The sequence below is a fragment of the Mus caroli genome, unplaced genomic scaffold (genome assembly GCF_978045245.1).
Source record: "Mus caroli unplaced genomic scaffold, Mus_caroli_1 scaffold_4, whole genome shotgun sequence".
In the NCBI taxonomy this organism is placed as follows: Eukaryota; Metazoa; Chordata; class Mammalia; order Rodentia; family Muridae; genus Mus; species Mus caroli.
This window is the reverse complement of record NW_028227259.1, coordinates 102,463,666-102,487,706: the sequence shown is the minus strand read 5'-3', so window position 1 is coordinate 102,487,706 and position 24,041 is coordinate 102,463,666. Positions and strand designations below refer to the sequence as shown.

The following is a 24,041-nucleotide window of genomic DNA, read 5'->3' as shown; positions in this document are numbered from 1 at the left end:
CCTGTTTAGAATCATGAAACTACTTATACCCAAGTTCTAATTTCACAAATACTTTAAACCATAATTGTATCTGTTGTTAATGTATACATTTAGCAGTTGATTATCTTTCTCAGGGTAGTACTAAACCATTATTTTTCTTTGTTTAGAAAAGCTGAACTAGCCGGGCGTGGTGGCACACGCCTTTAATCCCAGCACTTGGGAGGCAGAGGCAGGCGGATTTCTGAGTTCTAGGCCAGCCTGGTCTACAGAGTGAGTTCCAGGACAAGCCAGGGCTACACAGAGAAACCCTGTCTCAAAAAAAACAAAAAACAAAAAACAAAAAACAAAATGAAAAGCTGAACTAGGAAGATTTTGTGCCACAATATGTTTTTATTTTAGAAAGTCATTACTTTCTAAAGTACAGAATTTTCTTATCTTTTTTGCCCTTTTCATAAGCACTTCTGGCTATCTTCTATGGCTAACAATTCCCTCAAAAGGCACTAAACACTTCTAAGTGGAAGGAAGAGGCCAGGTTGGACTTCTGTTCTTCACACAAGCGATAGAAACATGCGCCTTACACGGAAACACTAAGTAACCTCAGGACACCATTGTCACCATCATCTAACTGTGGAATAAACCTCAGAACAGAAGAATAACTGCCAACTAGTAGAAGCTACTTAAAGTCTTTATGACTTAAAGAAACAAAAGTCCTCTACAATAAGGAACTGAAATCAAGAGCTCCGTGGAAAGCTACTTTGAAAATGGCCGAACAACAAAGTTAAAGCAAATTCTGACAAGTGTTAGATGAGATGCAAAGCCAAAGTCAGTCTATTAATTTATAAGGTGACAACAGGAGCCTCTGGCTGCAAGATCTGGTTCTAAGGCTGAATGTTCATGCATGTTAAAAGAAAATTCCATCATACATACATATATGGTCATTTATATAACACACTATTTTTTTTTTCATTTTAGGAAGAATTAGGATGAAAGAAGTTCTCATTATATCTTTTTCTGTAGCAACGTTAAAAACCTATAGATGGTTGAAACAAAAACAAGAAAATATGCACCCGTGTGTTAACTGTGGACCCTCATTACCAGAAACGGGACAGGAGACTTTTCTCTTGGTATTAGGTTTAGCACATGAGAAATGCCATTTTAACTTCCAGCATGGTATTTCCTGTAAGAAGATGATTCTAGAAAGAACTCCTTGAAACACATCTTAATTCCTAGGGCCATCTTACAGTAGTAGGGTGGCAAAACGGTTCGGTTACTTTGAAGGTACGGTAAAATATTCACATCTCACACCACAAGTGACATTTCCAGTACCCAGTATATGCCCGGCAGGAGCCAGCCTTGTCTACAATAGGGGGGCATGGCAAGAGCAACCCTGTTTAGCATGGCAGAATTTTTGAGGAATTAAAATTCCCAAACACGTCAGAAACGTTTAGTATTCCATGGCTGCAGATGATATGATTCTATACATAAATAATCTTAAAAACTCCAGGGGTCAGCTCAGTCAAGAAGGCAGCACCATGCAAAATTAATGCATGCAAATTGCTAGCCTTCCTATCTAAAACAAAAACAAAAACAGAAAAAAATAAAAAATAAAAAGAAACCAGGGAAATAATCTCATTCACCATAGCCTCAAAAAGAAAAAAGAAAAAAAAAAAATCTTGGAATAAATTCAACCCAGTAAGTGAAAGATATCTTCAATGAAAACTTTAAGACCCTGGGAAAAAAAAAACAAATTGAAGATGATACCATACTCATGGAATGGAAAGATTAATATTATAAGAAAGTCTATCAATAAAACACAACCAACAGATTCAATGCAGTTCCCATCTGTGATGGTTTGACTATGCTTGGCCCAGAGTGTGGCACTATTAGGAGGTGTGGCCGTGATAGAATAGGTGTGGCCTTGTTGGAGGAAACGTGTCACTGTAGGGGTGAGCTTTGAGACCTCTTCCTGGCTGACTGAAGAGTCTTCTCCTAGTTACCTTTAAAAGATTTAGAACTCTCAGCTCCTCCAGCACTATGCCTGCCTCAATGATGACATACATCCTGCCATGATGACAATGGACTGAACCTCTGAACCTGTAAGTCAGCCCCAAATAAATGTTGTCCTTATAAGAGTTGCTTTGGTCATGGTGTCTGTTTAGAGCAATGGAAACCCGAACTAAGACAGAAATTGGTACCAGGAGCTGGGCATTGCTATGATAGGCCTGACCACGTTTTTGTTTGGAGGATTGTGGATTGGGGGACTTTGGAGTTCAAAAGCAGTGGAATGCTTTAAGTGGGGGTAAATGAGCCATCCTAGTAGGAATTTGGAAGACTGGGGGTGATTTAAACTGGGGGGGCCTGGTTCAAGAGGTTTCAGAGGAGAGGAATGTTGCATGTGGCCTAGGGACTGTTTTGTGATATTTTGGTGGAGAATGTGACTGCTTTTTGCTTTTATCTGAAGTGTCTGCCTGATGCTCAGGCTTAGGTGAGGAGAATAAGATAAATTGCATTGACAAAGGGAGTCTCAGAAAAGCCCAGCATAGATGGTGTCCTCTGCTTTACTCTCATGAAAGGCATTTTGATCAAGCATAGCAACCTCATAAAGGAAAAATACAAAATGTATGGTTCGAGTAATAAAGGGATAGCAGGGAGTACAATGGAGCTGAATCCTGTGTTCGAGGAGATAAACGGATTAAGGGAGTGGTGATCGCAGGGCAAGATCCTCCCAGTTTATTGTTTGCCTATTGTTTACATTTGCTATTGAACAAGGAATACATATATCATGTTAAGCATTAGTATTTATTGGTTTTTGTTCTCATTTGGAGTTTTAATCTGGAATGGACTACAATCCAGAAATAGGATACAGGCTTTTGATCTGGATCTTGAGGCAGAGTGACCACGAAAAGCTTAGCCCTAGGCCTGATACGTGCTTTTAATCCCAAGTGATAGAGGCAAGCAGATATTTGGGTTCAAGGCCAGTTTTGATACAAAGCAAGTTAGAGATAAAGAAAAACTTAGGCCTAGGCATGGTAGTATACACCTTTAACCAGAGTGTGACAGAGGGCAGTGCTGGAAAGTGACCCAAGCTCTTTGGAGCACCCAGGAAGATCATGTGTGGATCCCAGACATTGAAACAAGAAGCTATCAAGTTGAAATTGCCTTGGATACCACAAGATGTTAGAGATGTCAGAGACATGGGATACCTGCCAAGGAAAGCTGCTAACAGGGAGTGGAACCAGCTCAAGGGAACAAAGTTTGTGGCTGGTGAATGCCAGATCTGCCAACAGTAGTCAACAAGGATGAAAGGAGCTGGAGATCTGAAGAATGCTTTGACATCTTTGACGTCAGACAAATCAGAGTTTGGAGTTTGCCCAAATGGTCTTCTGTCTTGCTTTGGTCCAGTATTTCCTCACCATGACATTTTGGAATGGTGATATATATCCTGTGTGATGTTGGAGGTATGTGATCTGCTTTATGATTTTGAGGTTACATAAATCTCAGAAGAGATTGAACTTTAGACTTTTAACATTGTTGAGAATGTTATAGACTATGGGACTTTTGAAGTTGGACTAAATGGATTTTGCATTATGCTATGCTTAGGTATGGCCACCACAGACTCTTGTGTTTGCACAAGCTGATGGGGGCCAGGAATTGGAATGTGATGTTTTGAATATGCTTGGCTCAGGTAGTGGCTTTACTAGAAGGTGTGGCTTTATTGGCATAGGTGTGGCCTTGTTGGAGGAAATGCATCACTATGGGGTGGGCTTTGAGCTCCTCCTCCTAGCTGCCTGAAGACAGTCTCTTCTTGGTTACCTTTGGATGAAGATATAGTCAGCTCCTCCAGCTGCCATGCTTTCTGCCATGATGATAGTGGACAGAACCTCTGAACCTGTAAGCCAGTCCCAATTAAATGTTGTCCTTTATAAGAGTTGCCTTGGTCATGGTGTTTGTTCACAGCAATGGAAACCTAACTAAGACACCACCAAAATTTCAAGTCAACTCATTACATAAAATTTTAAAATAATCTTAAATTTCATATACAAATACACACATTCATAGACTCACACATACACAAAAGATGCATCCATGCATTCACACACAGTCATATGATGACAAGAGCAAGCCTAAGCAATAGCAGAACTTCTGGAAGCATCACTATTTCTAACATTAAGTTATATTGCAGAGTTATGGGAATAAAACCAAGCATGGTACTGGCATAAAAACGGGACATCCTGATCAATGACATAGAATTGAGGACCAGGATTTAAGTCCACAGCCCAGCAGATAACTGCTTCCTGACAAACATGACCAAAACACTCACTGGAGAAAAGCCAATATCATCAACAAATAGTCATGTGGAAGAATAAAAATTGCTTCTCTCTCACCCCACACAAAGAAGCAACTCCAAATGGACCAAGGGCCTCAGCATAAGTCCTGATGCCCCTGACTCTGATTGAGAAGAGAGTGGGCAAGATGCCTGAATATACAGGCAAGGAAAAACATTTAAATCACTTCCCTAGTAATTCAGGAGTTAAGACCAAACATTGATAAAAGGGACCAAACAAAGCTGAAAAACTTCTCTACGGCAAAAGACAGTGAAGAGGCAGTGTACAAAATGGAAAATATTACTTACTGCCTATACATATGGCAGAGGGTGTGCCTCTGGAGTATACAAAGAACTCAAAAAATGAAGAAAACAGCATAACCTTAAGATAGGATATAGAAGTAAAACTAAACAGAGAGCTCTCAAATAATGGAATACATTAAAAAACAAAAAACTTCTCAACATCATTAGCTTTCAGGAAAATGTAAAATTAAAACTATTTTGAGATTTCATCTCATTCAAGTGGCAAAACACTAAACAAAAGAAAAGAAAAAGGAAAAGAAAAAGAAAAAGAAAAAGAAAAAGAAGAAAAGAAAGCTGGTGAGATGGCTCAATGGGTAAGAGCACTAACTGCTCTTCCGAGGGTCCTGAGTTCAAATCCCAGCAACCACATTGTGGCTCACAACCACCCGTAATGAGATCTGACACCCTCTTCTAGTGCATCCGAAGACAGCTACAGTGTACTTAAATATAATAATAAATAAATCTTTCAAACAAACAAACAAACAACAACAAAAATTTAAAGTGCTGGAGAGATAGCTCAGTGGTTAAGAGCACTGACTGCTCTCCCAGAGGTCCTGAGTTCAAATCCCAACAACCACATGGTGGCTTACAACCATCTGTAATGAGATCTGATGACCTCTTCTGGTGTGTCTGAAGACAGCTACAGTGTACTTCTATATAATAAATAAATACATCTTTTAAAAAAAAGAAAGAAAGAAAAAGAAAAAGAAGCACAAGACATATGCTGCACTAGCATGCATGTCAGGGAAGATTAACGTTCATTCACGGCTGGGGAAGGTGCAATCTGCTGCAGCCACCATGGCAGTCAGTGCAAAGGCTTCTCAATGGCTAGACATAGACCAACCATGGGACCCAACTATTCTACTCTTGGCAAACACCCAAAGAAGCCAAGATCCCACTACAGAAATATGTGTCCCTTCCATGAAACCTCAAAAATATGGCTGCCTGAGAAGCCATTCACAGTGGCATGAGGTGACCTAATGCCCAAGTCTAGGTGAAAACCTACAGGTAGTTACCTGCTAAGAGAAAGTGTCATCCCTGAACAACTTGGACTACTAGGCATCACTAAATTATATATATATATATATATATATATATATATATATATATATATATATGGATATCAACAAAGGTTAAAGAAGAGGTCACACAGTCAAGAGTCTGTGAGGAGGACACAAGAGGATTTGGAGGGGAGACGGAAAAGTGGAAATGATGTAAAAATATTACTCATGAATGAAATTCTAAAAAATATTTAAAACAAATTCTTTAAAAATAACATTTTAGATGCCTAGAATAAACACAAATAAAAAATCTTTGCATGTGTATATAAAAACCATTAACTCAGGAATCTCACACAGGAGCACAGAAATAGCAACTGAAATTATGTTTTTGTTTCATTGTTGTTGTTATTATTGTTGTTGTTGTTTCATGACAAGGTTTCTTCGTGTAGCACTGCCTGTCCTAGAACTTAGACCAGACTGGGCTCGAGCTCACAGAGCTCTGCCTGCCTCTGCCTCACAAGTGTTGGGATTAAAGGTGTATGGTGCTGCCACCTGGGAAAGAAATTACGTTTTAAAAACATGCATTTTATACATAGATCAATTGCCAAGTCATTTATTCAGCCGTGGTCAGTGACCTAATATTTCTCAGGTGTGATGACTGCCTCTGATCAGGCAGTGGTGAAGGACAGAAGATGGCTGCTCAAACAGAGTCCATCTGAAGTTGAGGAGCAAGAGATGACATAGCTAAAGAAAGGTCAGAGAAAGATACAGCAGTTGGCAAGAGCCCGGCTACTCAGCTCAGAAGGACAAAGTTCAGATGGACCATCTGGGGAGACCTCTACTGAGAGCCCCTACACAGGGATCAAAATGAAAACCAGCTTCCAGCCTGGCTTGCATGAGGCAGAAAGAAAGCCAGCTTAAGGAGTCTACTTCAGGATGAGGGTTAGGCTCCAGAGGGACAAAACCAGAGCTGGCAGTTAGTGTGTGAATAAAGAGGCAAGTTACAAGACCAGAATCACTCTAAACCCTTGGAATCTACGGAAACATAATTTCCTATATTCTAGTCTTTTTCTTTTAAGATTACTAACTCCTCACAAGGAGCAATCTCCATTAAAGGAAATGGTTTTACAGCACCTATGTAAACAAGTTTTATTTATTTATTGCTGTGGGTTTTTCCAAAACTATTTATAATTCAAACATTTTTAAATTACAGGAAAAAAAAGTTAAATGTTAGTCTTAATTTATTCTTAGCTTGGGAAAGTTTGTTATCACTGTCCAATTCCAGGTGCAAAAACATTTCTGCTAATGTTACAAATTCACTACTTAGAGAGAAAGCTACCAAAACACACCTGCAGCTTTTCAAACCCGATCTAATACTGTGTGAAAGCAAACATGCTAAGGTCATGGATGCCTAGTCATCAAAACCCCATTGTCCCATCTGCTATGTGGAGTGAATTATCTGACTGCTTAGATTGTCAGAGGTAGACATGCATCTCACCCCATCCTCTCCAGTGTCATCGGGAGGGACTCAATGCCTGCAACTCCCACAAACATTGCTTTGGTCCTGTGACTTAATAACTTCGACTAGCGGGATAATGTCTGAGGAAGAGCCCACGTGCTGAAACTGTAGCATCTAACATCGTATTTTAGTATTTGAGGCAAAAGAGTGGGGTTGTTAAGAATTTAGGCTCTGTCACCAGCTGCTCTGAGCTTTCGTCTTGCTTCTGGCCTCTCTTAGAATCAACTCCATAAACTCCGTGTGTTTAGATTTCCATCTCTAAAACAGAGAAAATAGTATTTCATCCACCAACATGGCCGTGAGCAGAAAACAAAATTAAAACATGTACAGAATTCTCCAGTTTGGCACGCCAGCAAACCATATCTATAATATAACCAGTACTTAACACTACGTCACACAAAATGCACTCACATTCGTCTACTGTCTTGTTTTTCACAAATGAAGACCATCACAACTATATCCACCACCTATCTGCATATTTGCAAATCTCAACATTCACAGGTAAAGGAAAAAACAATAAATAAAGAGTTGAAAAAGCCATAATAATGTAAGTTTGGAAAAATTAATCTAAGTATAGGGATTAAAATTTAATTACAAGTCTACTTGAGGAGTAGCTCAGTGTGTAACACACCTGACTGCAAGCCAGGGGATGTGAGTTCAATGCCTGTGGCCACCTGGTGGAAGAAGAGACCCAACACGTGCAAGTGGTCCTGTGATTCCCCACACATGTGTAATGGCATGTGTGCACAGTGGTCACACACACATACACATAAATAAATAAATAAATAAATAAATAAATAAATAAATAAATAAATAAATGTAGCAAAAATGGAAGTCTAGTCAGGCATGGTGGCCTGTGTCTCTGTTACCACTCCACTACATAACCGTGTTGAGGCTTTGTCTTTTACTGTCTCCTATAATGCCAAGTGCAGGACCCCAAGACCTGGAGTCTGCACATGGCTCCTGTGATGCTGCCCCCAAGTTATTGCTGATTGCTAAATAATGGTGCTGACAGCCAATATTTGGGCAGAAGAAATATAGGTGGGGTTTAGGTTTAAAGGGTTTGGGGTGGGAGAGGAACCACGTTGGGGGGAGAAGACAGGAGGAGGAAGGAGAAGCCACCGTGGGTTAGGAGTAAAGAGAACATGTCCCTGTGGGCTAGTCAATTAGAGTTAAGAGTAGCCCAGATGAAATAAAGTAAGTAATATAACTCAGGGTTATCAATAGGAAGTAGATCTCAACAACATAGAAAGTATCTGTGGAGCTCCTGTGCTGGTTAAGGCTTATTGTAAATATAAAAGTTGAGTCTGTTTTCTTTTATTTTTTTTAATCTGGGAACTAAATGGTATAAAGGTGGAGTAGAAAGCCTAGGTTGAGATTAAATAATTCCTACTACACCAGAGATCAGTCTGGGCAATGTTGTAAGACTTTGTCTCAATAGTCTAAGAAGAGAGCTTATTTGGGGGCCTCTGGATTCCTGACCAACTCCTGTGGAGGTTATCTCACCGCTGGGACAGAGAAGTGTCTAGTGATCCATTGTTGCTGGGATCAGTGTTCTCCGGCCATGTAGGTAACTCATCTCCACCTCTCTGGTGTTTTGTGGAGGAGCAATGTAAGGGACGTGAGATTTCCATTCCCTCTTGGTTTCGGTGACTCCGCCCAGCTACCCTCATCCCCGACCCTCTCATGCCTTCCCTGCTTAAAGCTTCCAACCAGAATATTCCCTTCTCTATGTTTCTTTCGCCTATGCTCCACTGCCTGCCCTTCTTGAAGACAGTTCTGTCCCCTTCCCAGTTTCGTGGCTTCCAGGAATACCCTGGGGTTCAGTAAAGAGAACTGAATATTGAGTTGGGATCCCTTATGTAGCGTGGTCCTTCTAGACCTGGGGAACCTCACTCTGTATAATTATGTTTCCAGTTCCAGCTATGCATCCGAAGATTTTGATTTCATTTTTCCTTGCACATGAACAGAATTCCACTGTATACATATATCACACTTTTATCTCCCATTCAGTATTTCATGCACAACTCTGCTGATTCCATTCCCTGTCAACTGTGATATGGACATGCAGGTGTCTCTGCGGCATAACATCATCTTTGGTTATGTGCCCCAAAAGTGATAGAGCTGGGTCATACGGAAGTTTCATAATTATCTCTTTATTGGTATAAATATGCATTATAAATGACCTAGAGGGATAGATCAGTGGTTCAAGGCACTGGGTTCCTTCCCAGCACCCACCGGAAGGCTTATAACAATCTGTAACTTCAGTTAGAGGGTACCTCCCACCTTCTTCTGGTCTCCATGAGGACCAGGCATGCACACAGTATATAGATATGCATGTAGGCAAAAGCAGGCATACACATAAAATTAAAATTAAATAATACTATATAGGTTTTCAGTTTGTAGGCACAGGACTCAGTAGCTTTGAATGTATTTTAAAATAATGCAAGCATTGCAGTTCCTATCTGCATATTTTATCCCCAACAAATGGTAGGTCCCTCGATACAGTAGCAGCCGTCTGCAATCCTTCCTCCAATCCTCTGACAACTATGAATCCGCTTGTCTCATGGATTCACCTATTCTGGGCATCTTCTGTAAGCTAAATTATACAATTTATGGCTGTACTTGTTGCTTTTCTATTGCTGCGATAGAACACCATGACAAAGGAAAGTGTTTACGTGGGCTTACATTCCAGACGGTTAGAGTCGCCAATGGCAGACCTGAAGGTTTGCAGGCAGGAGCAGTGAGCTGAGGACTCACATTTTGCACAGCAATCATGACAAAGAAAGTGAACTAGAAATGGTGGAAGTCTTACTTCCCAAAGGTCTGAATTAACACTGTGTACCACACACCTAGCAACATTTAACAGTTACAGATTTTCAGTTTTGAGTTTTAAAACATTACAGTGTTTATAAATAACCAGAAGCTAAGAGAAAGGCAGCCATTATTTCTGTCTGTCACAGGAAGACAACTTTCCCGGTACTGAGGGTGGGAGGGCTAATTCTTGTTACATTTCGAGTACTTACAGGGTTGTGGAGGGGTGCATGCCGCAGCCCTTATGTGAGGACCAGAGGATAACTTACAGGAGTCAGTTCTCCATGTGGGTCTTACAGGTCGTATCACGAAGCCGTTGGTCATGGCAGTCAGCGCCCTTACTTGCTGAGCCAGGTCGCTGGCTCTAGTACTTTGACTTTGCGATTGGATCACATCATACCAGGTGGTTCTCAAGCTTGTGGGCTATCCTCCTGCCTCTGTCTTCTGCAAAGCTACAAGTACAGGTGTACAAGTATCTGCTGCCGCTCCGCGACGTTTTCAGTGCTTTTTTTTTTTTTTTTTTTTTTAGTTCATGTAGTGTTTTGGTTTTTTTGGTTTTTTTTTTTTTTCAATTTTTTTATTACGTATTTTCCTCAATTACATTTCCAATGCTATCCCAAAAGTCCCCCATACCCCCCCACTCCCCTACCCACCCATTCCCACTTTTTGGCCCTGGCGTTCCCCTGTACTGGGGCATATAAAGTTTGCAAGTCCAATGGGCCTCTCTTTCCAGTGATGGCTGACTAGGCCATCTTTTGATACATATGCAGCTATAGTAAAGAGCTCTGGGGTACTGGTCAGTTCATAATGTTGTTGCACCTACAGGGTTGCAGATCTCTTTAGCTCCTTGGATACTTTCTCTAGCTCCTCCATTGATGGCCCTGTGATCCATCCAATAGCTGACTGTGAGCATCCACTTATGTGTTTGCTAGGCCCCGACCTAGTCTCACAAGAGACAGCTATATCAGGGTCCTTTCAGCAAACTCTTGCTAATGTATGCAATGGTGTCAGCGTTTGGAGGCTGATTATGGGATGGATCCCTGGATATGGCAGTCTCTAGATGGTCCATTCTTTTGTCTCAGCTCCAAACTTGTTTTCAGTGCTTTTTAAGACAGAAGCTGTATGGGAAGGTACACATGTAGAATAATAATAATAACAATAATAAAAACAACAACAATAATAATAATAGCTACGAGAGGATACGGGCGTGGTCATAGCTTTGATGGCAGTGTTAGAGCCCACTCCCAGGGCCATATTTCCTCCAATGAGGCCACAATTCCTAAGCCTCCACATAGAGCGCCCCCACCTGGGAACCAATATCCAAATGCCTGAGCCTGTGAGGCCGCCTCGCTCAGAGCACAGCCGGGCTTCTGTGCGCAGTTCCTTGCGTTGGCCCTTTTGATCACCCGATGGTTTATCGGTGCTGGAGCACAGAAAAGCACATTATAGTTTTATAACTGAATAATGCCTAGTTAAGCTTCTATGCCGCATTTTTAGCCATTTATCAGTTATTAGGCATTAGGATTGCCCACCCCCCTTTGACGCGACTATGAATAACGCAGCTTTCAGCGTCCATGTTTGAGTGCTTACCTGCCCGTGTTTTTAGTTCCCTTGGGGATAATCTTAGGAGCAAAATTGCTGGGCCATATGGTAAGAATCTGTTTAATTTTTTCTTTTTGAAAAATTGCCAAGCTGTTTTCCATTTTCCATTCCAACCAGTGATTTAATTTTATTCACCTAGCCTTCAAACTCCTCGAGAGCAGTAAGCAAGCCTTGGACTCTACTGTAGTCCCAGAACCTGGCATAGTCCCTAATGCACACGGCTATCTATGAATATTTGCACACGATTAAACACTCAAATTTTTTTTCAAATTTTTCCTTCTCCTGTGACTCCCCTCGCAAAAATATCCCTTCCCGTTTTATTTAACTTCTATCTCTCCAGCTTCTTTTTTCCTATGAAGAATTATTATAAATGAAATCTACACATCTACAAATGGCCATCCTACAATTGCTAAACCAGAAGCACTGTGACACGTTGGAGCCTGTCATCAGCAGGGTAAAGACGTGGGTGAGCACACTATATCTGTTCTCTAACTTGGTACAGTTTGCAGTCAACCAGAGCCTCAAGTGTATGACCAAAGTTATCGTAAGCAAATAGTCTTGGCTCTCGGGCGCCCTCTGCTGGCCCTGCTGTCAACAACACTAAAGTCGGTTTTGCAGGAAAAAGAGCAACACGTGGGACAGAAGGCAACATATGGGAAGCATCCATAACAAAGACAACCAGAAGAGATCGCAGATGAAAGGACCTTCCTTTCCTAGAAGCTCTGGGTGGGGACTGGCCTCCCCCTTCCCAGACTGGCACTTGAGTACCCTGATGACTTCCAGCTCCGGACAGTTAAAGAGACTGTCACATAGGGGGAAAAAAAATCTACTTTTATAGTCAAACACAAAATTTAAACTTTAAACATGACCAACACGTCTCAATATGAAATACTTTATATATCTTATAAAATGGCATATAAATGTAAATAAATTCTCTGTCTCTGTCCATCTCTCTGATGTCTTGTATAAGACTTACACAACCCTACATACAAAACTTGAATAGTTATGAATTATAAGACTAGAGGCTTAAGTGGACAACTGTGTGTAAGTTACTGAGAGCTGCATGAATTTCCTGGAATGGGTACAAGTTTCCTTCAAGAATGATCATTCCCAGCCGGGCGTGGTGGCGCACGCCTTTAATCCCAGCACTTGGGAGGCAGAGGCAGGCGGATTTCTGAGTTCGAGGATGAGCCTGGGTCATCTAGCTAGGCCCACTATCATCACAGGAGTCACTAAAGGAGAGAACTTTCCCCGCCAGATCGGAGTTAAAGAGTGAGCCACTATTTCTGGGGGGAAGAGGACAACAGAAAAGGAGTATGGATGACCTCTTGTGGCAAAAACCCGTTCCTGATGACAAATGACAAAGAAATGAGGACCATAATCCAGAAAAAAAAAAAAATCACAAGCTACAAGCTGATTGACTGGGCTTCAGCCTCAGACCCTGGCTCCGACAAGCATTCAGCTAAGCAATCGCAGATTCCAGTCCTGTGAAATTCTGCCAAATATCAACATGTTCAAACACAATAAGGTGGTTCGGAAACACAGTAGCCACTAGAATGGTCATCTAAGACTACGCTTTCCCAGGGTACTTTCACTTCCTGCTCCAATCACTTAATTTTGTACATATGGGAAATTTCTAGTTATAATGAGTGTTTTTAAAAGATCGTATCTGAGAATAATTCAGTGTTTTAAGGACTCATCATTTCCAACACTTAAAGTTTAAGGACTTTCTAAAAATTAAATAGACAGTTGTTTTATCAATCCCTTTAAGCTGTCTTACCAGTTCGAGGCAATTCAGCCTAGAAGAATGTCTTCCCGTTACCTATCTTCACGTATATACATGTGTATGTATGTGTAGAAGTGTGTGCTCCTATGTGTACAGGTGCACATGCACACATGCATGTGGATGCCAGAGGGCACGCTCACATGTTGTTCCTCAGTTGCTTATGCCTGGCCCTGTGAGACTGGGTCTCTCGTGGGTTTAGAACTCAAAGATTAGCCGGGCGTGGTGGTGCACACCTTTGACCCCAGCACTCGGGAGGCAGAGACAGGCGGATTTCTGAGTTCAAGGCCAGCCTAGTCTACAAAGTGAGTTCCAGGACAGCCAGGTCTATACAGAGAAACCCTATCTCAAAAAAACAAAAAAAAAAAAAAGAAAAGAAACAAACAAGAAAAGAAAAAAAGAAAAGAAGAGAAGAGAAGAGAAGAGAAGAGAAGAGAAGAGAAGAGAAGAGAAGAGAAAAGAAAAGAAAAGAAAAGAAAAGAAAAGAAAAGAAAAGAAAAGAAAAGAAAAGAAAAGAAAAGAAAAGAAAAGAACTCAAAGATTAGGATAAGCTGACCATCCAGTGAGTCTTGGGGATGGGGCCTGTCTCCATCCGCCCAACACTAGTATTACAAGTGCACAGCATGTGGCAAGTTGCTCATCTGGGGTCTGAGGATCTAACGCGAGCAAGTCTTCATGCTTTTACAGCTAGCACTGGACCAAATGAGCTATCTCCCTGCTTCCTAATGACCCATCTTAATACATTTTATATTACCTTATGGTAGTCATAGTAATGAAAGCCAGTGACAGTTATTGTCTTTCCATAAATCAGTGTTTGTAAAGTTCAAGAACACAAGCAATGCCAAGGTTTATATGCCTTGAAAGGACAAAGACTTCTAAGGCAAATGTCACATACTTTTCGTGTGTAAATGCATAAAACTGGTCTTTATAACGCGCCTTATTGACATCATGGCCATATTTTGGAATGTGCATTTCTTAAATTAGTAGATCCAACCCCTCCCACATAGCATTACTGCAAGCACGCCACAGTGCCTTTGCTTCTTGACCGTCAGAGTTCAACGTTATGGCATCTCAAGCCTTTCTGCTCCCAGCAGGACGTCCAGGCTGTCGTAGACAAGGAAGGTTGGACTTTTACAGACACCCTAGTCGGTAACATCTGGATGTGCAACTCGGACACTTACTTTTTCTGCGTTCTTTCAGCCTGTCTTGCAATATCGATAGCTGCCTTTCTCGCTTCGAAATCTTCCCTTTTCACAATTTCTCCTGTCCCTCGGTAGCCTAGCTCCACCAACTGGCGAGCCAGGCTTTCATCCTGAGGGAGAAACCAGACAGCAGATGTGTGGGTGAATTGTTTTCAATGAATATAAAAACAATTGTTTAAGCTAAGTGTCCTTTGAAAGAAGACCAAGGCTATTACACATGCAGACTTGCCTCCTGACAGTACGATTAGACACATTTGGTCCTTTTTTAACCACAGATATAAGATGAGAAGAGAAGCAACATCAACCACCAAATTTTCTTCAAGGGATCAGAGAACAAAGATCTGTTGTTGTTTTTTAAACAATTTATGCAGACAGCTGTAGACAATTAACAGTGTATCTTTAAAGCAAGATAATTAGAGGCACTAGTGGGCATACAAGAGAGAGGATCAACTGTACACAAAGAGAAGGGCATGCATTCAGACAGCCCAGTGCTTCAGACAGACTTAAGTCAATTAGCTGATGACCCAGAACAGTACAACTTCAAATGCAGCCAAAGAGGAACAGGGGAATTTCCATACTTAACTGAGAAGATATACTGTTCCTGAATAATGATGGTACCAATAAAAACAGAAAAGGAGACACCCAAGAAGAGAGACACAAGGTGCCTGAAGCTGACAGAAGCAGATCCACCCCCTCCCCCAGGATTTTAGGCCTGCCATATTTCAGTTATTTTAACAATTGTATCAGAGGCTGGAGAAATGGCTCAGCAGTTAAAAGCACTGACCAGCTCTACCAGAGGTCCTGAGTTCAATTCCCAGCAACCACATGGTGACTCACGACCATCTGTAATGGGATCTGATGGCCTCTTCTGGTGTGTCTGAAGACACCTATAATTGTGCTCATATACATAAAATAAATAAATCTTTGAAAAATAAATAATTATATCATAAACATTGTTATCATTGTTATGTGTATGGCATACTCAAAAACATATATATGTATATATATATAATATATATAAAATAATATAATAAATAATGTTTATTTTCCCTTAGCTAAAAGAAGTATTACTTTACATGATGTTACTAATGTAAAACTATTAAATAAAATATTTATTTATCAATAATAATCACCTTAACGACATTTAAAATAGAATGAAAATAGAATGAAAACAGCATATATTATATTTTAAACAGTAATGAATAGAGGACTAACGATTAAATAAATGCGTGAAAAATGCTAGACTACTACTCGGTTCTGGTCACCAAATAACTTTCACATTAACCCTGCCAAACCCACAGGACGATGTGCATGCGCTCACCAGGCCATGGCCATGCTCGGGACACAGGAGCATCAAGGCTTGCTCCAGGTGCTCTATTTTTTTTTTTTTTTTTACCTAGTGAAATGATTGAATTTATTTCTTATCTCTGAGATCAATTTGTTAAATATGTAAATTACATTTAAGATGAAAAGTGATACATCAGTAGTAACTAATTTAAAATACTTTTCAAATATCAAGACTTTACTGTTGCTGTGTTTAGTTAACGGGGACCACAAAACTGAGCAAATGCCTCCACCTAGTGGAATTCATCTTTAATAGAAAGAGCGATGCATATTTAAGGTTTGCTTTCAAAACTGATTTGAGTATAAGTCACCTTAAATATTCTTCTAAAATGAGTTTGTAGATAGGAATCTATTTATCAAGACAGGAAGACTCCTCCAAGACATTTTAAATTTCTTGTGATCAATTACATGCTAAGGACCTTTGATCTTTTTTTTTTTGTACTTACCTTTCTCTCTAAATTTTGCATGTCTGTGTGTCTTAACCTGGTTACACAAACCCATTTGCATAGCTCTGAAACTGGCAATGCTTATATATATATATATATATATATATATATATATACATATATATGTGTATATATATATATATGTATATATATATATACACATATATACATATATACATATATATTACAAAACATCGTAAATGCTCTGGGAATCAAACAAAAGCTCACCATGGTTGTCTCATGTAGCAGGATTGATGGATTTCCGTATATTGAACCATCCCTGCATCCCTGGGATGAAACCTACTTGGTCAGGATGGATGATTGTTTTGATGTGTTCTTGGATTCGGTTAGCAAGAACTTTATTGAGGATTTTTGCATCAATATTCATAAGGGATATTGGTCTGAAGTTTTCTATCTTTGTTGGGTCTTTTTGTGGTTTAGGTATCAGAGTAATTGTGGCTTCATAGAATGAGTTGGGTAGAGTACCTTCTGTTTCTATTTTGTGGAATAGTTTGTGAAGAACTGGGATTAGATCTTCTTTGAAGGTCTGATAGAACTCTGCACTAAACCCATCTGGTCCTGGGCTTTTTTTAGTTGGGAGACTATTAATGACTGCTTCTATTTCTTTGGGGGATATAGGGCTGTTTAGATCATTAACCTGATCTTGATTCAACTTTGGTACCTGGTATCTGTCTAGGAACTTCTCCATTTCATCCAGGTTCTCCAGTTTTGTTGAGTATAGCCTTTGGTAGAAGGATCTGATGGTGTTTTGGATGTCTTCAGGATCTGTTGTTATGTCTCCTTTTTCATTTCTGATTTTGTTAATTAGGATGCTTTCCCTGTGCCCTCTAGTGAGTCTGGCTAAGGGTTTATCTATCTTGTTGATTTTCTCAAAGAACCAGCTCCTTGATTGGTTGATTCTTTGAATAGTTTTTCTTATTTCCACTTGGTTGATTTCACCCCTGAGTTTATTTCCTGCCGTCTACTCCTCTTGGGTGAATTTGCTTCCTTTTGTTCTAGTGCTTTTAGGTGTGTTGTCAAGCTGCTAATGTGTGCTCTCTCTAGTTTCCTTTTGGAGGCACTCAGAGCTATGAGTTTTCCTCTTAGAAATGCTTTCATTGCGTCCCATAAGTTTGGGTATGTTGTGGCTTCATTTTCATTGAACTCTAAAAAGTCCTTAATTTCTTTCTTTATTCCTTCCTTGACCAAGGTATCATTGAGAAGAGTGTTGTTCAGTTTCCACGTGAAGGTTGGCTTTCTATTATTTATTTTGTTATTGAAGATCAGCCTTAGTCCATGGTAATCTGATAGGATGCATGGGACAATTTCAATATTTTTGTATCTGTTGAGGCCTGCTTTGTGACCAATTATGTGGTCAATTTTGGAGAAGGTACCATGAGGTGCTGAGAAGAAGGTATATCCTTTTGTTTTAGGATAGAATGTTCTGTAGATATCTGCCAGATCCATTTGATTCATAATTTCTGTTAGTTTCACTGTGTCCCTGTTTAGTTTCTGTTTCCATGATCTGTCCATTGGTGAAAGTGGTGTGTTGAAGTCTCCCACTATTATTGTATGAGGTGCAATGTGTGCTTTGAGATTTACTAAAGTTTCTTTAATGAATGTAGCTGCCTTTGTATTTGGAGCATAGATATTCAGGATTGATAGTTCCTCTTGGAGGATTTTACCTTTGATGAGTATGAAGTGTCCCTCCCTGTCTTTTTTAATGACTTTGGGTTGGAAGTCAATCTTATCAGATATTAGAATGGCTACTCCAGCTTGTTTCTTCATGCCATTTGCTTGGAAAATTGTTTTCCAGCCTTTCATTCTGAGGTAGTGTCTATCATTTTCTCTGAGATGAGTTTCCTGTAAGCAGCAAAATGTTGGGTCTTGTTTGTGTAGCCAGTTTGTTAGTCTATGTCTTTTTATCGGGGAGTTGAGTCCATTGATATTAAGAGATATTAAGGAAAAGTAATTGTTGTTTCCTGTTATTTTTGTTGTTAAAGTTGGCATTTTGTTCTTGTGGCTGTCTTCTTTTAGGTTTGTTGAGGGATTACCTTCTTGTTGTTTCTAGGGCGTGGTTCCTGTCCTTGTATTGGTTTTTTTCTGTTATTATCCTTTGAAGGGCTGGATTCGTGGAGAGATAATGTGTGAATTTGGTTTTGTCGTGAAATACTTTGGTTTCTCCATCTATGTTAATTGAGAGTTTGGCTGGGTATAGTAGCCTGGGCTGGAATTTGTGTTCTTTTAGTGTCTGTATAACATCCGTCCAGGATCTTCTGGCTTTCATAGTCTCTGGTGAAAAATCTGGTGTAATTCTGATAGGCTTGCCTTTATATGTTACTTGGCCTTTTTCTCTTACTGCTTTTAGTATTCTATCTTTATTTAGAGCATTTGTTGTTCTGATTATAATGTGTCGGGAGGTATTTCTTTTCTGGTCCAGTCTATTTGGAGTTCTGTAGGCTTCTTGTATGTTCATGGGCATCTCTTTCTTTAGATTTGGGAAGTTTTCTTCTATAATTTTGTTGAAGATGTTTGCTGGTCCTTTGAGTTGAAAATCTTCATTCTCATCCACTCCTATTATCCGTAGGTTTGGTCTTCTCATTGTGTCCTGTATTTCTTGGATGTTTTGAGTTAGGATCTTTTTGCATTTTACATTTTCCTTGATTGTTGTGCCGATGTTCTCTATGGAATCTTCTGCACCTGAGATTCTCTCTTCCATCTCTTGTATTCTGTTGCTGATGCTCGTATCTATGGTTCCAGATTTCTTTCCTAGGGTTTCTATCTCCAGTGTTGCCTCATTTTGGGTTTTCTTTATTGTGTCTACTTCCCTTTTTAGGTCTAGTATGGTTTTGTTCATTTCCATCATCTGTTTGGATGTGTTTTCCTGTTTTTCTGTAAGGACTTCTACCTGTTTGATTATGTTATCCTGTTTTTCTTTAAGGATTTGTAACTCTTTAGCAGTGTTCTCCTGCAATTCTTTAAGGGATTTTTGTGCTTCCTCTTTATTGTCTTCTGCCTGTTTAGCAGTGTTCTCCTGTATTTCTTTAAGTGTGTTATTAAAGTCCTTCTTGAAGTCCTCTATCATCATCAGGAGATATGCTTTTAAATCCGTGTCTAGCTTTTCCGGTGTGTTGGGGTGCCCTGGACTGGGCGAAGTGGGGGTGCTGGGTTCTGATGATGGTGGGTGGTCTTGGTTTCTGTTAGTAAGATTATTACGTTTACCTTTCGCCATCTGGTAATCTCTGGGGTTAGTTGTTATCGTTGTCACTGTTTAAAGATTGGAGCAGAAGCTGTGTTCCACTCACCAGCAGTCTCTAAATCCTGCGGCGGGGGTCGTGGGTAGCTGACGGTACCCCGGCGCTGATCCAGCCGGAAGAGGCCTGTGGTCCTACTCAGGCCGGTTTTCTGCTTCCCTAACTAATGCAGTCTCTGGTCCCAGGTGCAATTGGATTGGAGCAGAAGCTGTGTTCCACTCTCCAGAAGTCTTAAGATCCTGTGGCGGGTGTTGTGGGTAGCTGGTGAGTGTCAGCAGACCCTGCGCCCCAGCTGCCCCGGTGCTTTTCTGACCGGAAGAGGGTTGTGGCCCTATGTAGGCCGGATTTCTCTCTCCCCAACCAGAGCAGTCTCAGGTCCCGCGTGATTGGACTGGAGCAGAAGCTGTGTTCCACTCACCAGCAGTCCCAAAATCCTGCGGCGGGGGTCGTGGGTAGCTGGCGGGTGTCAGGCAACCCTGTGCTCCCGCTACCCCGGCGCTGATCTGGCCGGATGAGGCCTGTGGCCCTACTCAGGCCGGTTTCTGCTTCCCTAACTAATGCAGTCTCAGGTCCCGCACAATTGGATTGGAGCAGAAGCTGTGCTCCACTCACCAGAAGTCTTAAGATCCTGTGGCGGGTGTTGTGGGTAGCTGGCGAGTGTCAGCCGACCCTGCGCCCCAGCTGCCCTGGTCGTGCCCAGTTCTTTAAAGTTAATACCGTATTTTGGGTTCTTTTCCATGAGATGTACAATAAAATACAAGTTAGCAATCATGTGCATTGCATGACTCTGAGTGCAGGGACTAGACACAGTTCACTGTCTTCACTTTGCTGCTATCCATGAAGGACACCAATGACTACAGTGTGGGTCCCCTTTGCTTCTTTGCCCTTCAGCACTTTGAAAACACCATTCTATTACTTGGTGGTGCACTCTGGTCTGAAGTGGTTCCGGACCAGTCATTATTGTCTTTGATTGACTCTGTGCTCTATTGTATCATCTTGGCTGCACTTGAGACTTGTCTTCATTACTTGCTAGCGACTTCAGGAGGCTATTCCTTGCTGTGGGTTTCTTTTGTGTTTATTAAGCTTAGAGTTTGTTGATGTTCTTGATGTTTTACATTAATAATCTTCATTAAATGATCATCTTGGGCTAGAGCAATGGTTCCGCAGTTAAGAGCCCAGGACCTCTTTCTGAGGTCCTGAGTTCAATTCCCAGCAACCACATGGTGACTCATAACCACCTACAATGGAATCTGGTGCCCTCTTCTGACATGCAGGTGTACATGTACATTTTGTACTCATATACAAAAATAAATGATTAAAAAAAAACTATTATCTTTTCAAATATTTCCCCTTCAGCTCTTGTAATTCTGCTGTCACACACACAAGGGTGTTTGACAATGCTTACTTCACGAGTTCTGGACTCTACTCATTTCTGTTTACTTAGTGTCTTCTGTTGAGATCACACTGCTTATATTGCGAGTGAGTGAATTGTTTTTAGCTTCACACTCATTAAGCTAAAAGTTAAGTTAAATTGTGTTCTGTTCTAATAAAGTTTCAGTCAATTTTAATGCATTTTAACCGTAATCCTATTCTGGCTCCCTCTAAATATGTAGAGCATTTTCTTTACATTGCAGCGTTGCATTGTTTTGGCTTAGACACCCCATAGCAGCTACAGTCATTGGGTGTTGAACTTGAATATTAATTAAATTCTGAGAATTAAATATTCTATAAGTGTTTAAAAATAGTCTGTCAAATTATCAAGGTATGTTTTGGATTTCTTAAATGTCTTTTCTGTATCTACAGGAATCATAATCTAGCGGGGTTGTTGTTGTTTTTACTTTTGGCATGTTAATGCTTTGATTTGGTTAATTTGTTATTTAATTCTTTACACACATATGTTGACCACAGAGATCTTTCACTACCCCTCTCACTTCTTCTGGACACCCCACAATGTGTCCCCCTCCTGCCTACATACCCTCTCCTTTAATCTTTCCATAACCTCCAAATCCCTCTAGAATACTGACCACTCTTGTTGGTTTGATATTGTGCAGGTAGCCATAACTGTAGTGAGTTTATGAGTAGAGCAGCCATGTCACATCCAGAGGCAGCAATTCCCCACATCTTGTCAAGCTCTTGCCCCACATTTCTTTGGCTCTCCATCCCACTATTTCCTGAGTCTTCGGCGTGTTCACGAGATCCCCGTCTTAGGACTGAACACTCAACAGTTATGAGTGCATAGGAACAGCTTCCCCTGAAGAAGGGCCGACCTTTTCTGGCCAAAGTTTAGAGCAGTGTACTAAATTAGGGGTGAAAACACTGATTTAGAAAGCAGTTTGATGGCATTAGCAGTTAGCACAATGGGAGTAGGTTCTCCTGTAGGACCTCCTGAACCATGGGATTTTGATCCGAGTTACAGTAACAGACATGAGATTCCTCCTGTTTAGCCTCAAATCTAATGAGAAAGCCATTGGTCACTCCCATAACCACCATGCAGCCCTCACCCCACAAGTCTGCACTGCACTGCAGCATTGGGGTTTCACTGCAGGAAATACCACCGGTGACTCCCCCATCCCTACACAGAACCTTCTAGAACTACCAAAGGCAACCGACAGGAAGGGAGTTTTCAGGTAAGATTCAGCTTAAATTCCTCTACCTTCTGCAATGGTAGGAATTGCCTTTAGAAAGAAAAGCATCTTACCGTCTAGTTATAACTGTTGCTGCAGGATCCACAGCTTTTCTGAGGGATGACTTTTAAAGAGGTATCCCAATTGCACTGCCGCTGCACTTGCCTGCGACTCTGAAACCCCACAGCTGCTGCCCAGGGCTAGCAACACTGAGTGAAGAAGAGCAAACAAAGACAAGATGAACCCCCACCGTACAACGACCAGACGAGATATCTATCTACACCAAAAACCACTTCAAACTCCACAACTACAGATGAGTAAAGCACAGAGCAAAATCATAACCAGGAGCAACCAAACAGTACATCTCCTCCAGAAGCCAGAAACCCTCCTGTGACTGACAGGCCCTGAGAAAACCCTCCTGTGACTGACAGGCCCTGAGAAAACCCTCCTGTGACTGACAGGCCCTGGGAAAACCCTCCTGTGACTGACAGACCCTGAGAAAACCCTCCTGTGACTGACAGGCCCTGAGAAAACCTGCCTGTGATAGACAGACCCTGAGAAAACCCTCCTGTGACTGACAGTCCCTGAGAAAACCCTCCTGTGACAGACAGAACCTAAGAAAACCCTCCTGTGACTGACAGACCCTGAGAAAACCCTCCTGTGACTGACAGGCCCTGAGAAAACCCACCTGTGACTGACAGGCCCTGAGAAAACCCTCCTGTGACTGACAGGCCCTGAGAAAACCCTCCTGTGACTGACAGGCCTTGAGAAAACCCTCCTGTGACTGACAGGCCCTGAGAAAACCCGCCTGTGATAGACAGACCCTGAGAAAACCCTCCTGTGATAGACAGACCCTGAGAAAACCCTCCTGTGACTGACAGACCCTGAGAAAACCCTCCTGTGACTGACAGACCCTGAGAAAACCCTCCTGTGACTGACAGGCCCTGAGAAAACCCTCCTGTGACTGACAGGCCCTGAGAAAACCCTCCTGTGACTGACAGGCCCTGAGAAAACCCACCTGTGATAGACCCTGAGAAAACCCTCCTGTGATAGATAGGCCCTGAGAAAACCCTCCTGTGACTGACAGGCCCGGAGAAAACCCTCCTGTGACTGACAAACCCTGAGAAAACCCTCCTGTGATAGACAGACCCTGAGGAAACCCTCCTGTGATAGACAGACCCTGAGAAAAGCAACTTAGCTGGAGCACAAACCAAGAACTTCAAAATAGTAATTATGGGCATGTTCTGAGTCCATAAAAAATATGAGTGAATGGCCTCAATGAAGACCATGAAAACACAGTTAAATGAAATAATGGAAACAATTCAAGAAATTAAAGTAGAATTTAACAAAGAAATAGAATCACTAAAGAAAACCCAAGCTGACAGAAAAACACTGGAAATGAAAAACTCAGGATATCACACAAAAGCTCAGCAGTAAGCCTCACAAACAGAATAAAAGTCATGGAAGAAAGATGAGATGGTCTAGAAGAAACTGGGTATCTGAGTGAAAGAAAATGTTGAATCTCAAATTTCCTGGATCAAATCATCCAAGATATCTGTGGCATTATGAAAATATTAAAGCTGTAAATAATAAAGAAAAAACATCAATGCTACAAAAATATTTTAAACTTAATCATAGGAAAAAAGAATCCCCAATGTAAAGAAAGAGATGCCTGTCAAGGTATAAAGCATACAGAACACGAAACACAAACGGGACCAGAAACGACACGCATCGTGACACATAAGAATCAAAAGACTGAATGTACAGAACAAAGAAAGGATATTAAAAGCTTCAGGAATCATAAACCAAGTCACGTATAAAGGCAGGCCCATTAGAATAGCAACTT

General features: G+C 41.1%; 1 protein-coding gene across 6 annotated transcripts in view; it reads right to left on the bottom strand.

The window, feature by feature from the left end:
• Positions 1–24,041, bottom strand: part of Cfap299 (cilia and flagella associated protein 299) — a 544,932-nt gene that overhangs the window by 505,057 nt on the left and 15,834 nt on the right. For 5 of the 6 annotated variants that reach the window (XM_085836307.1, XM_021163887.2, XM_085836305.1 and 2 more), the window contains one exon: positions 14,507–14,637. In XM_085836307.1, coding sequence (XP_085692433.1) covers positions 14,507–14,637 — 131 coding nt within the window. Of the gene's footprint in view, positions 1–14,506; positions 14,638–22,269; positions 22,405–24,041 lie in introns of all 6 variants that reach the window. The other variant, XM_085836303.1, reaches the window with a different exon arrangement.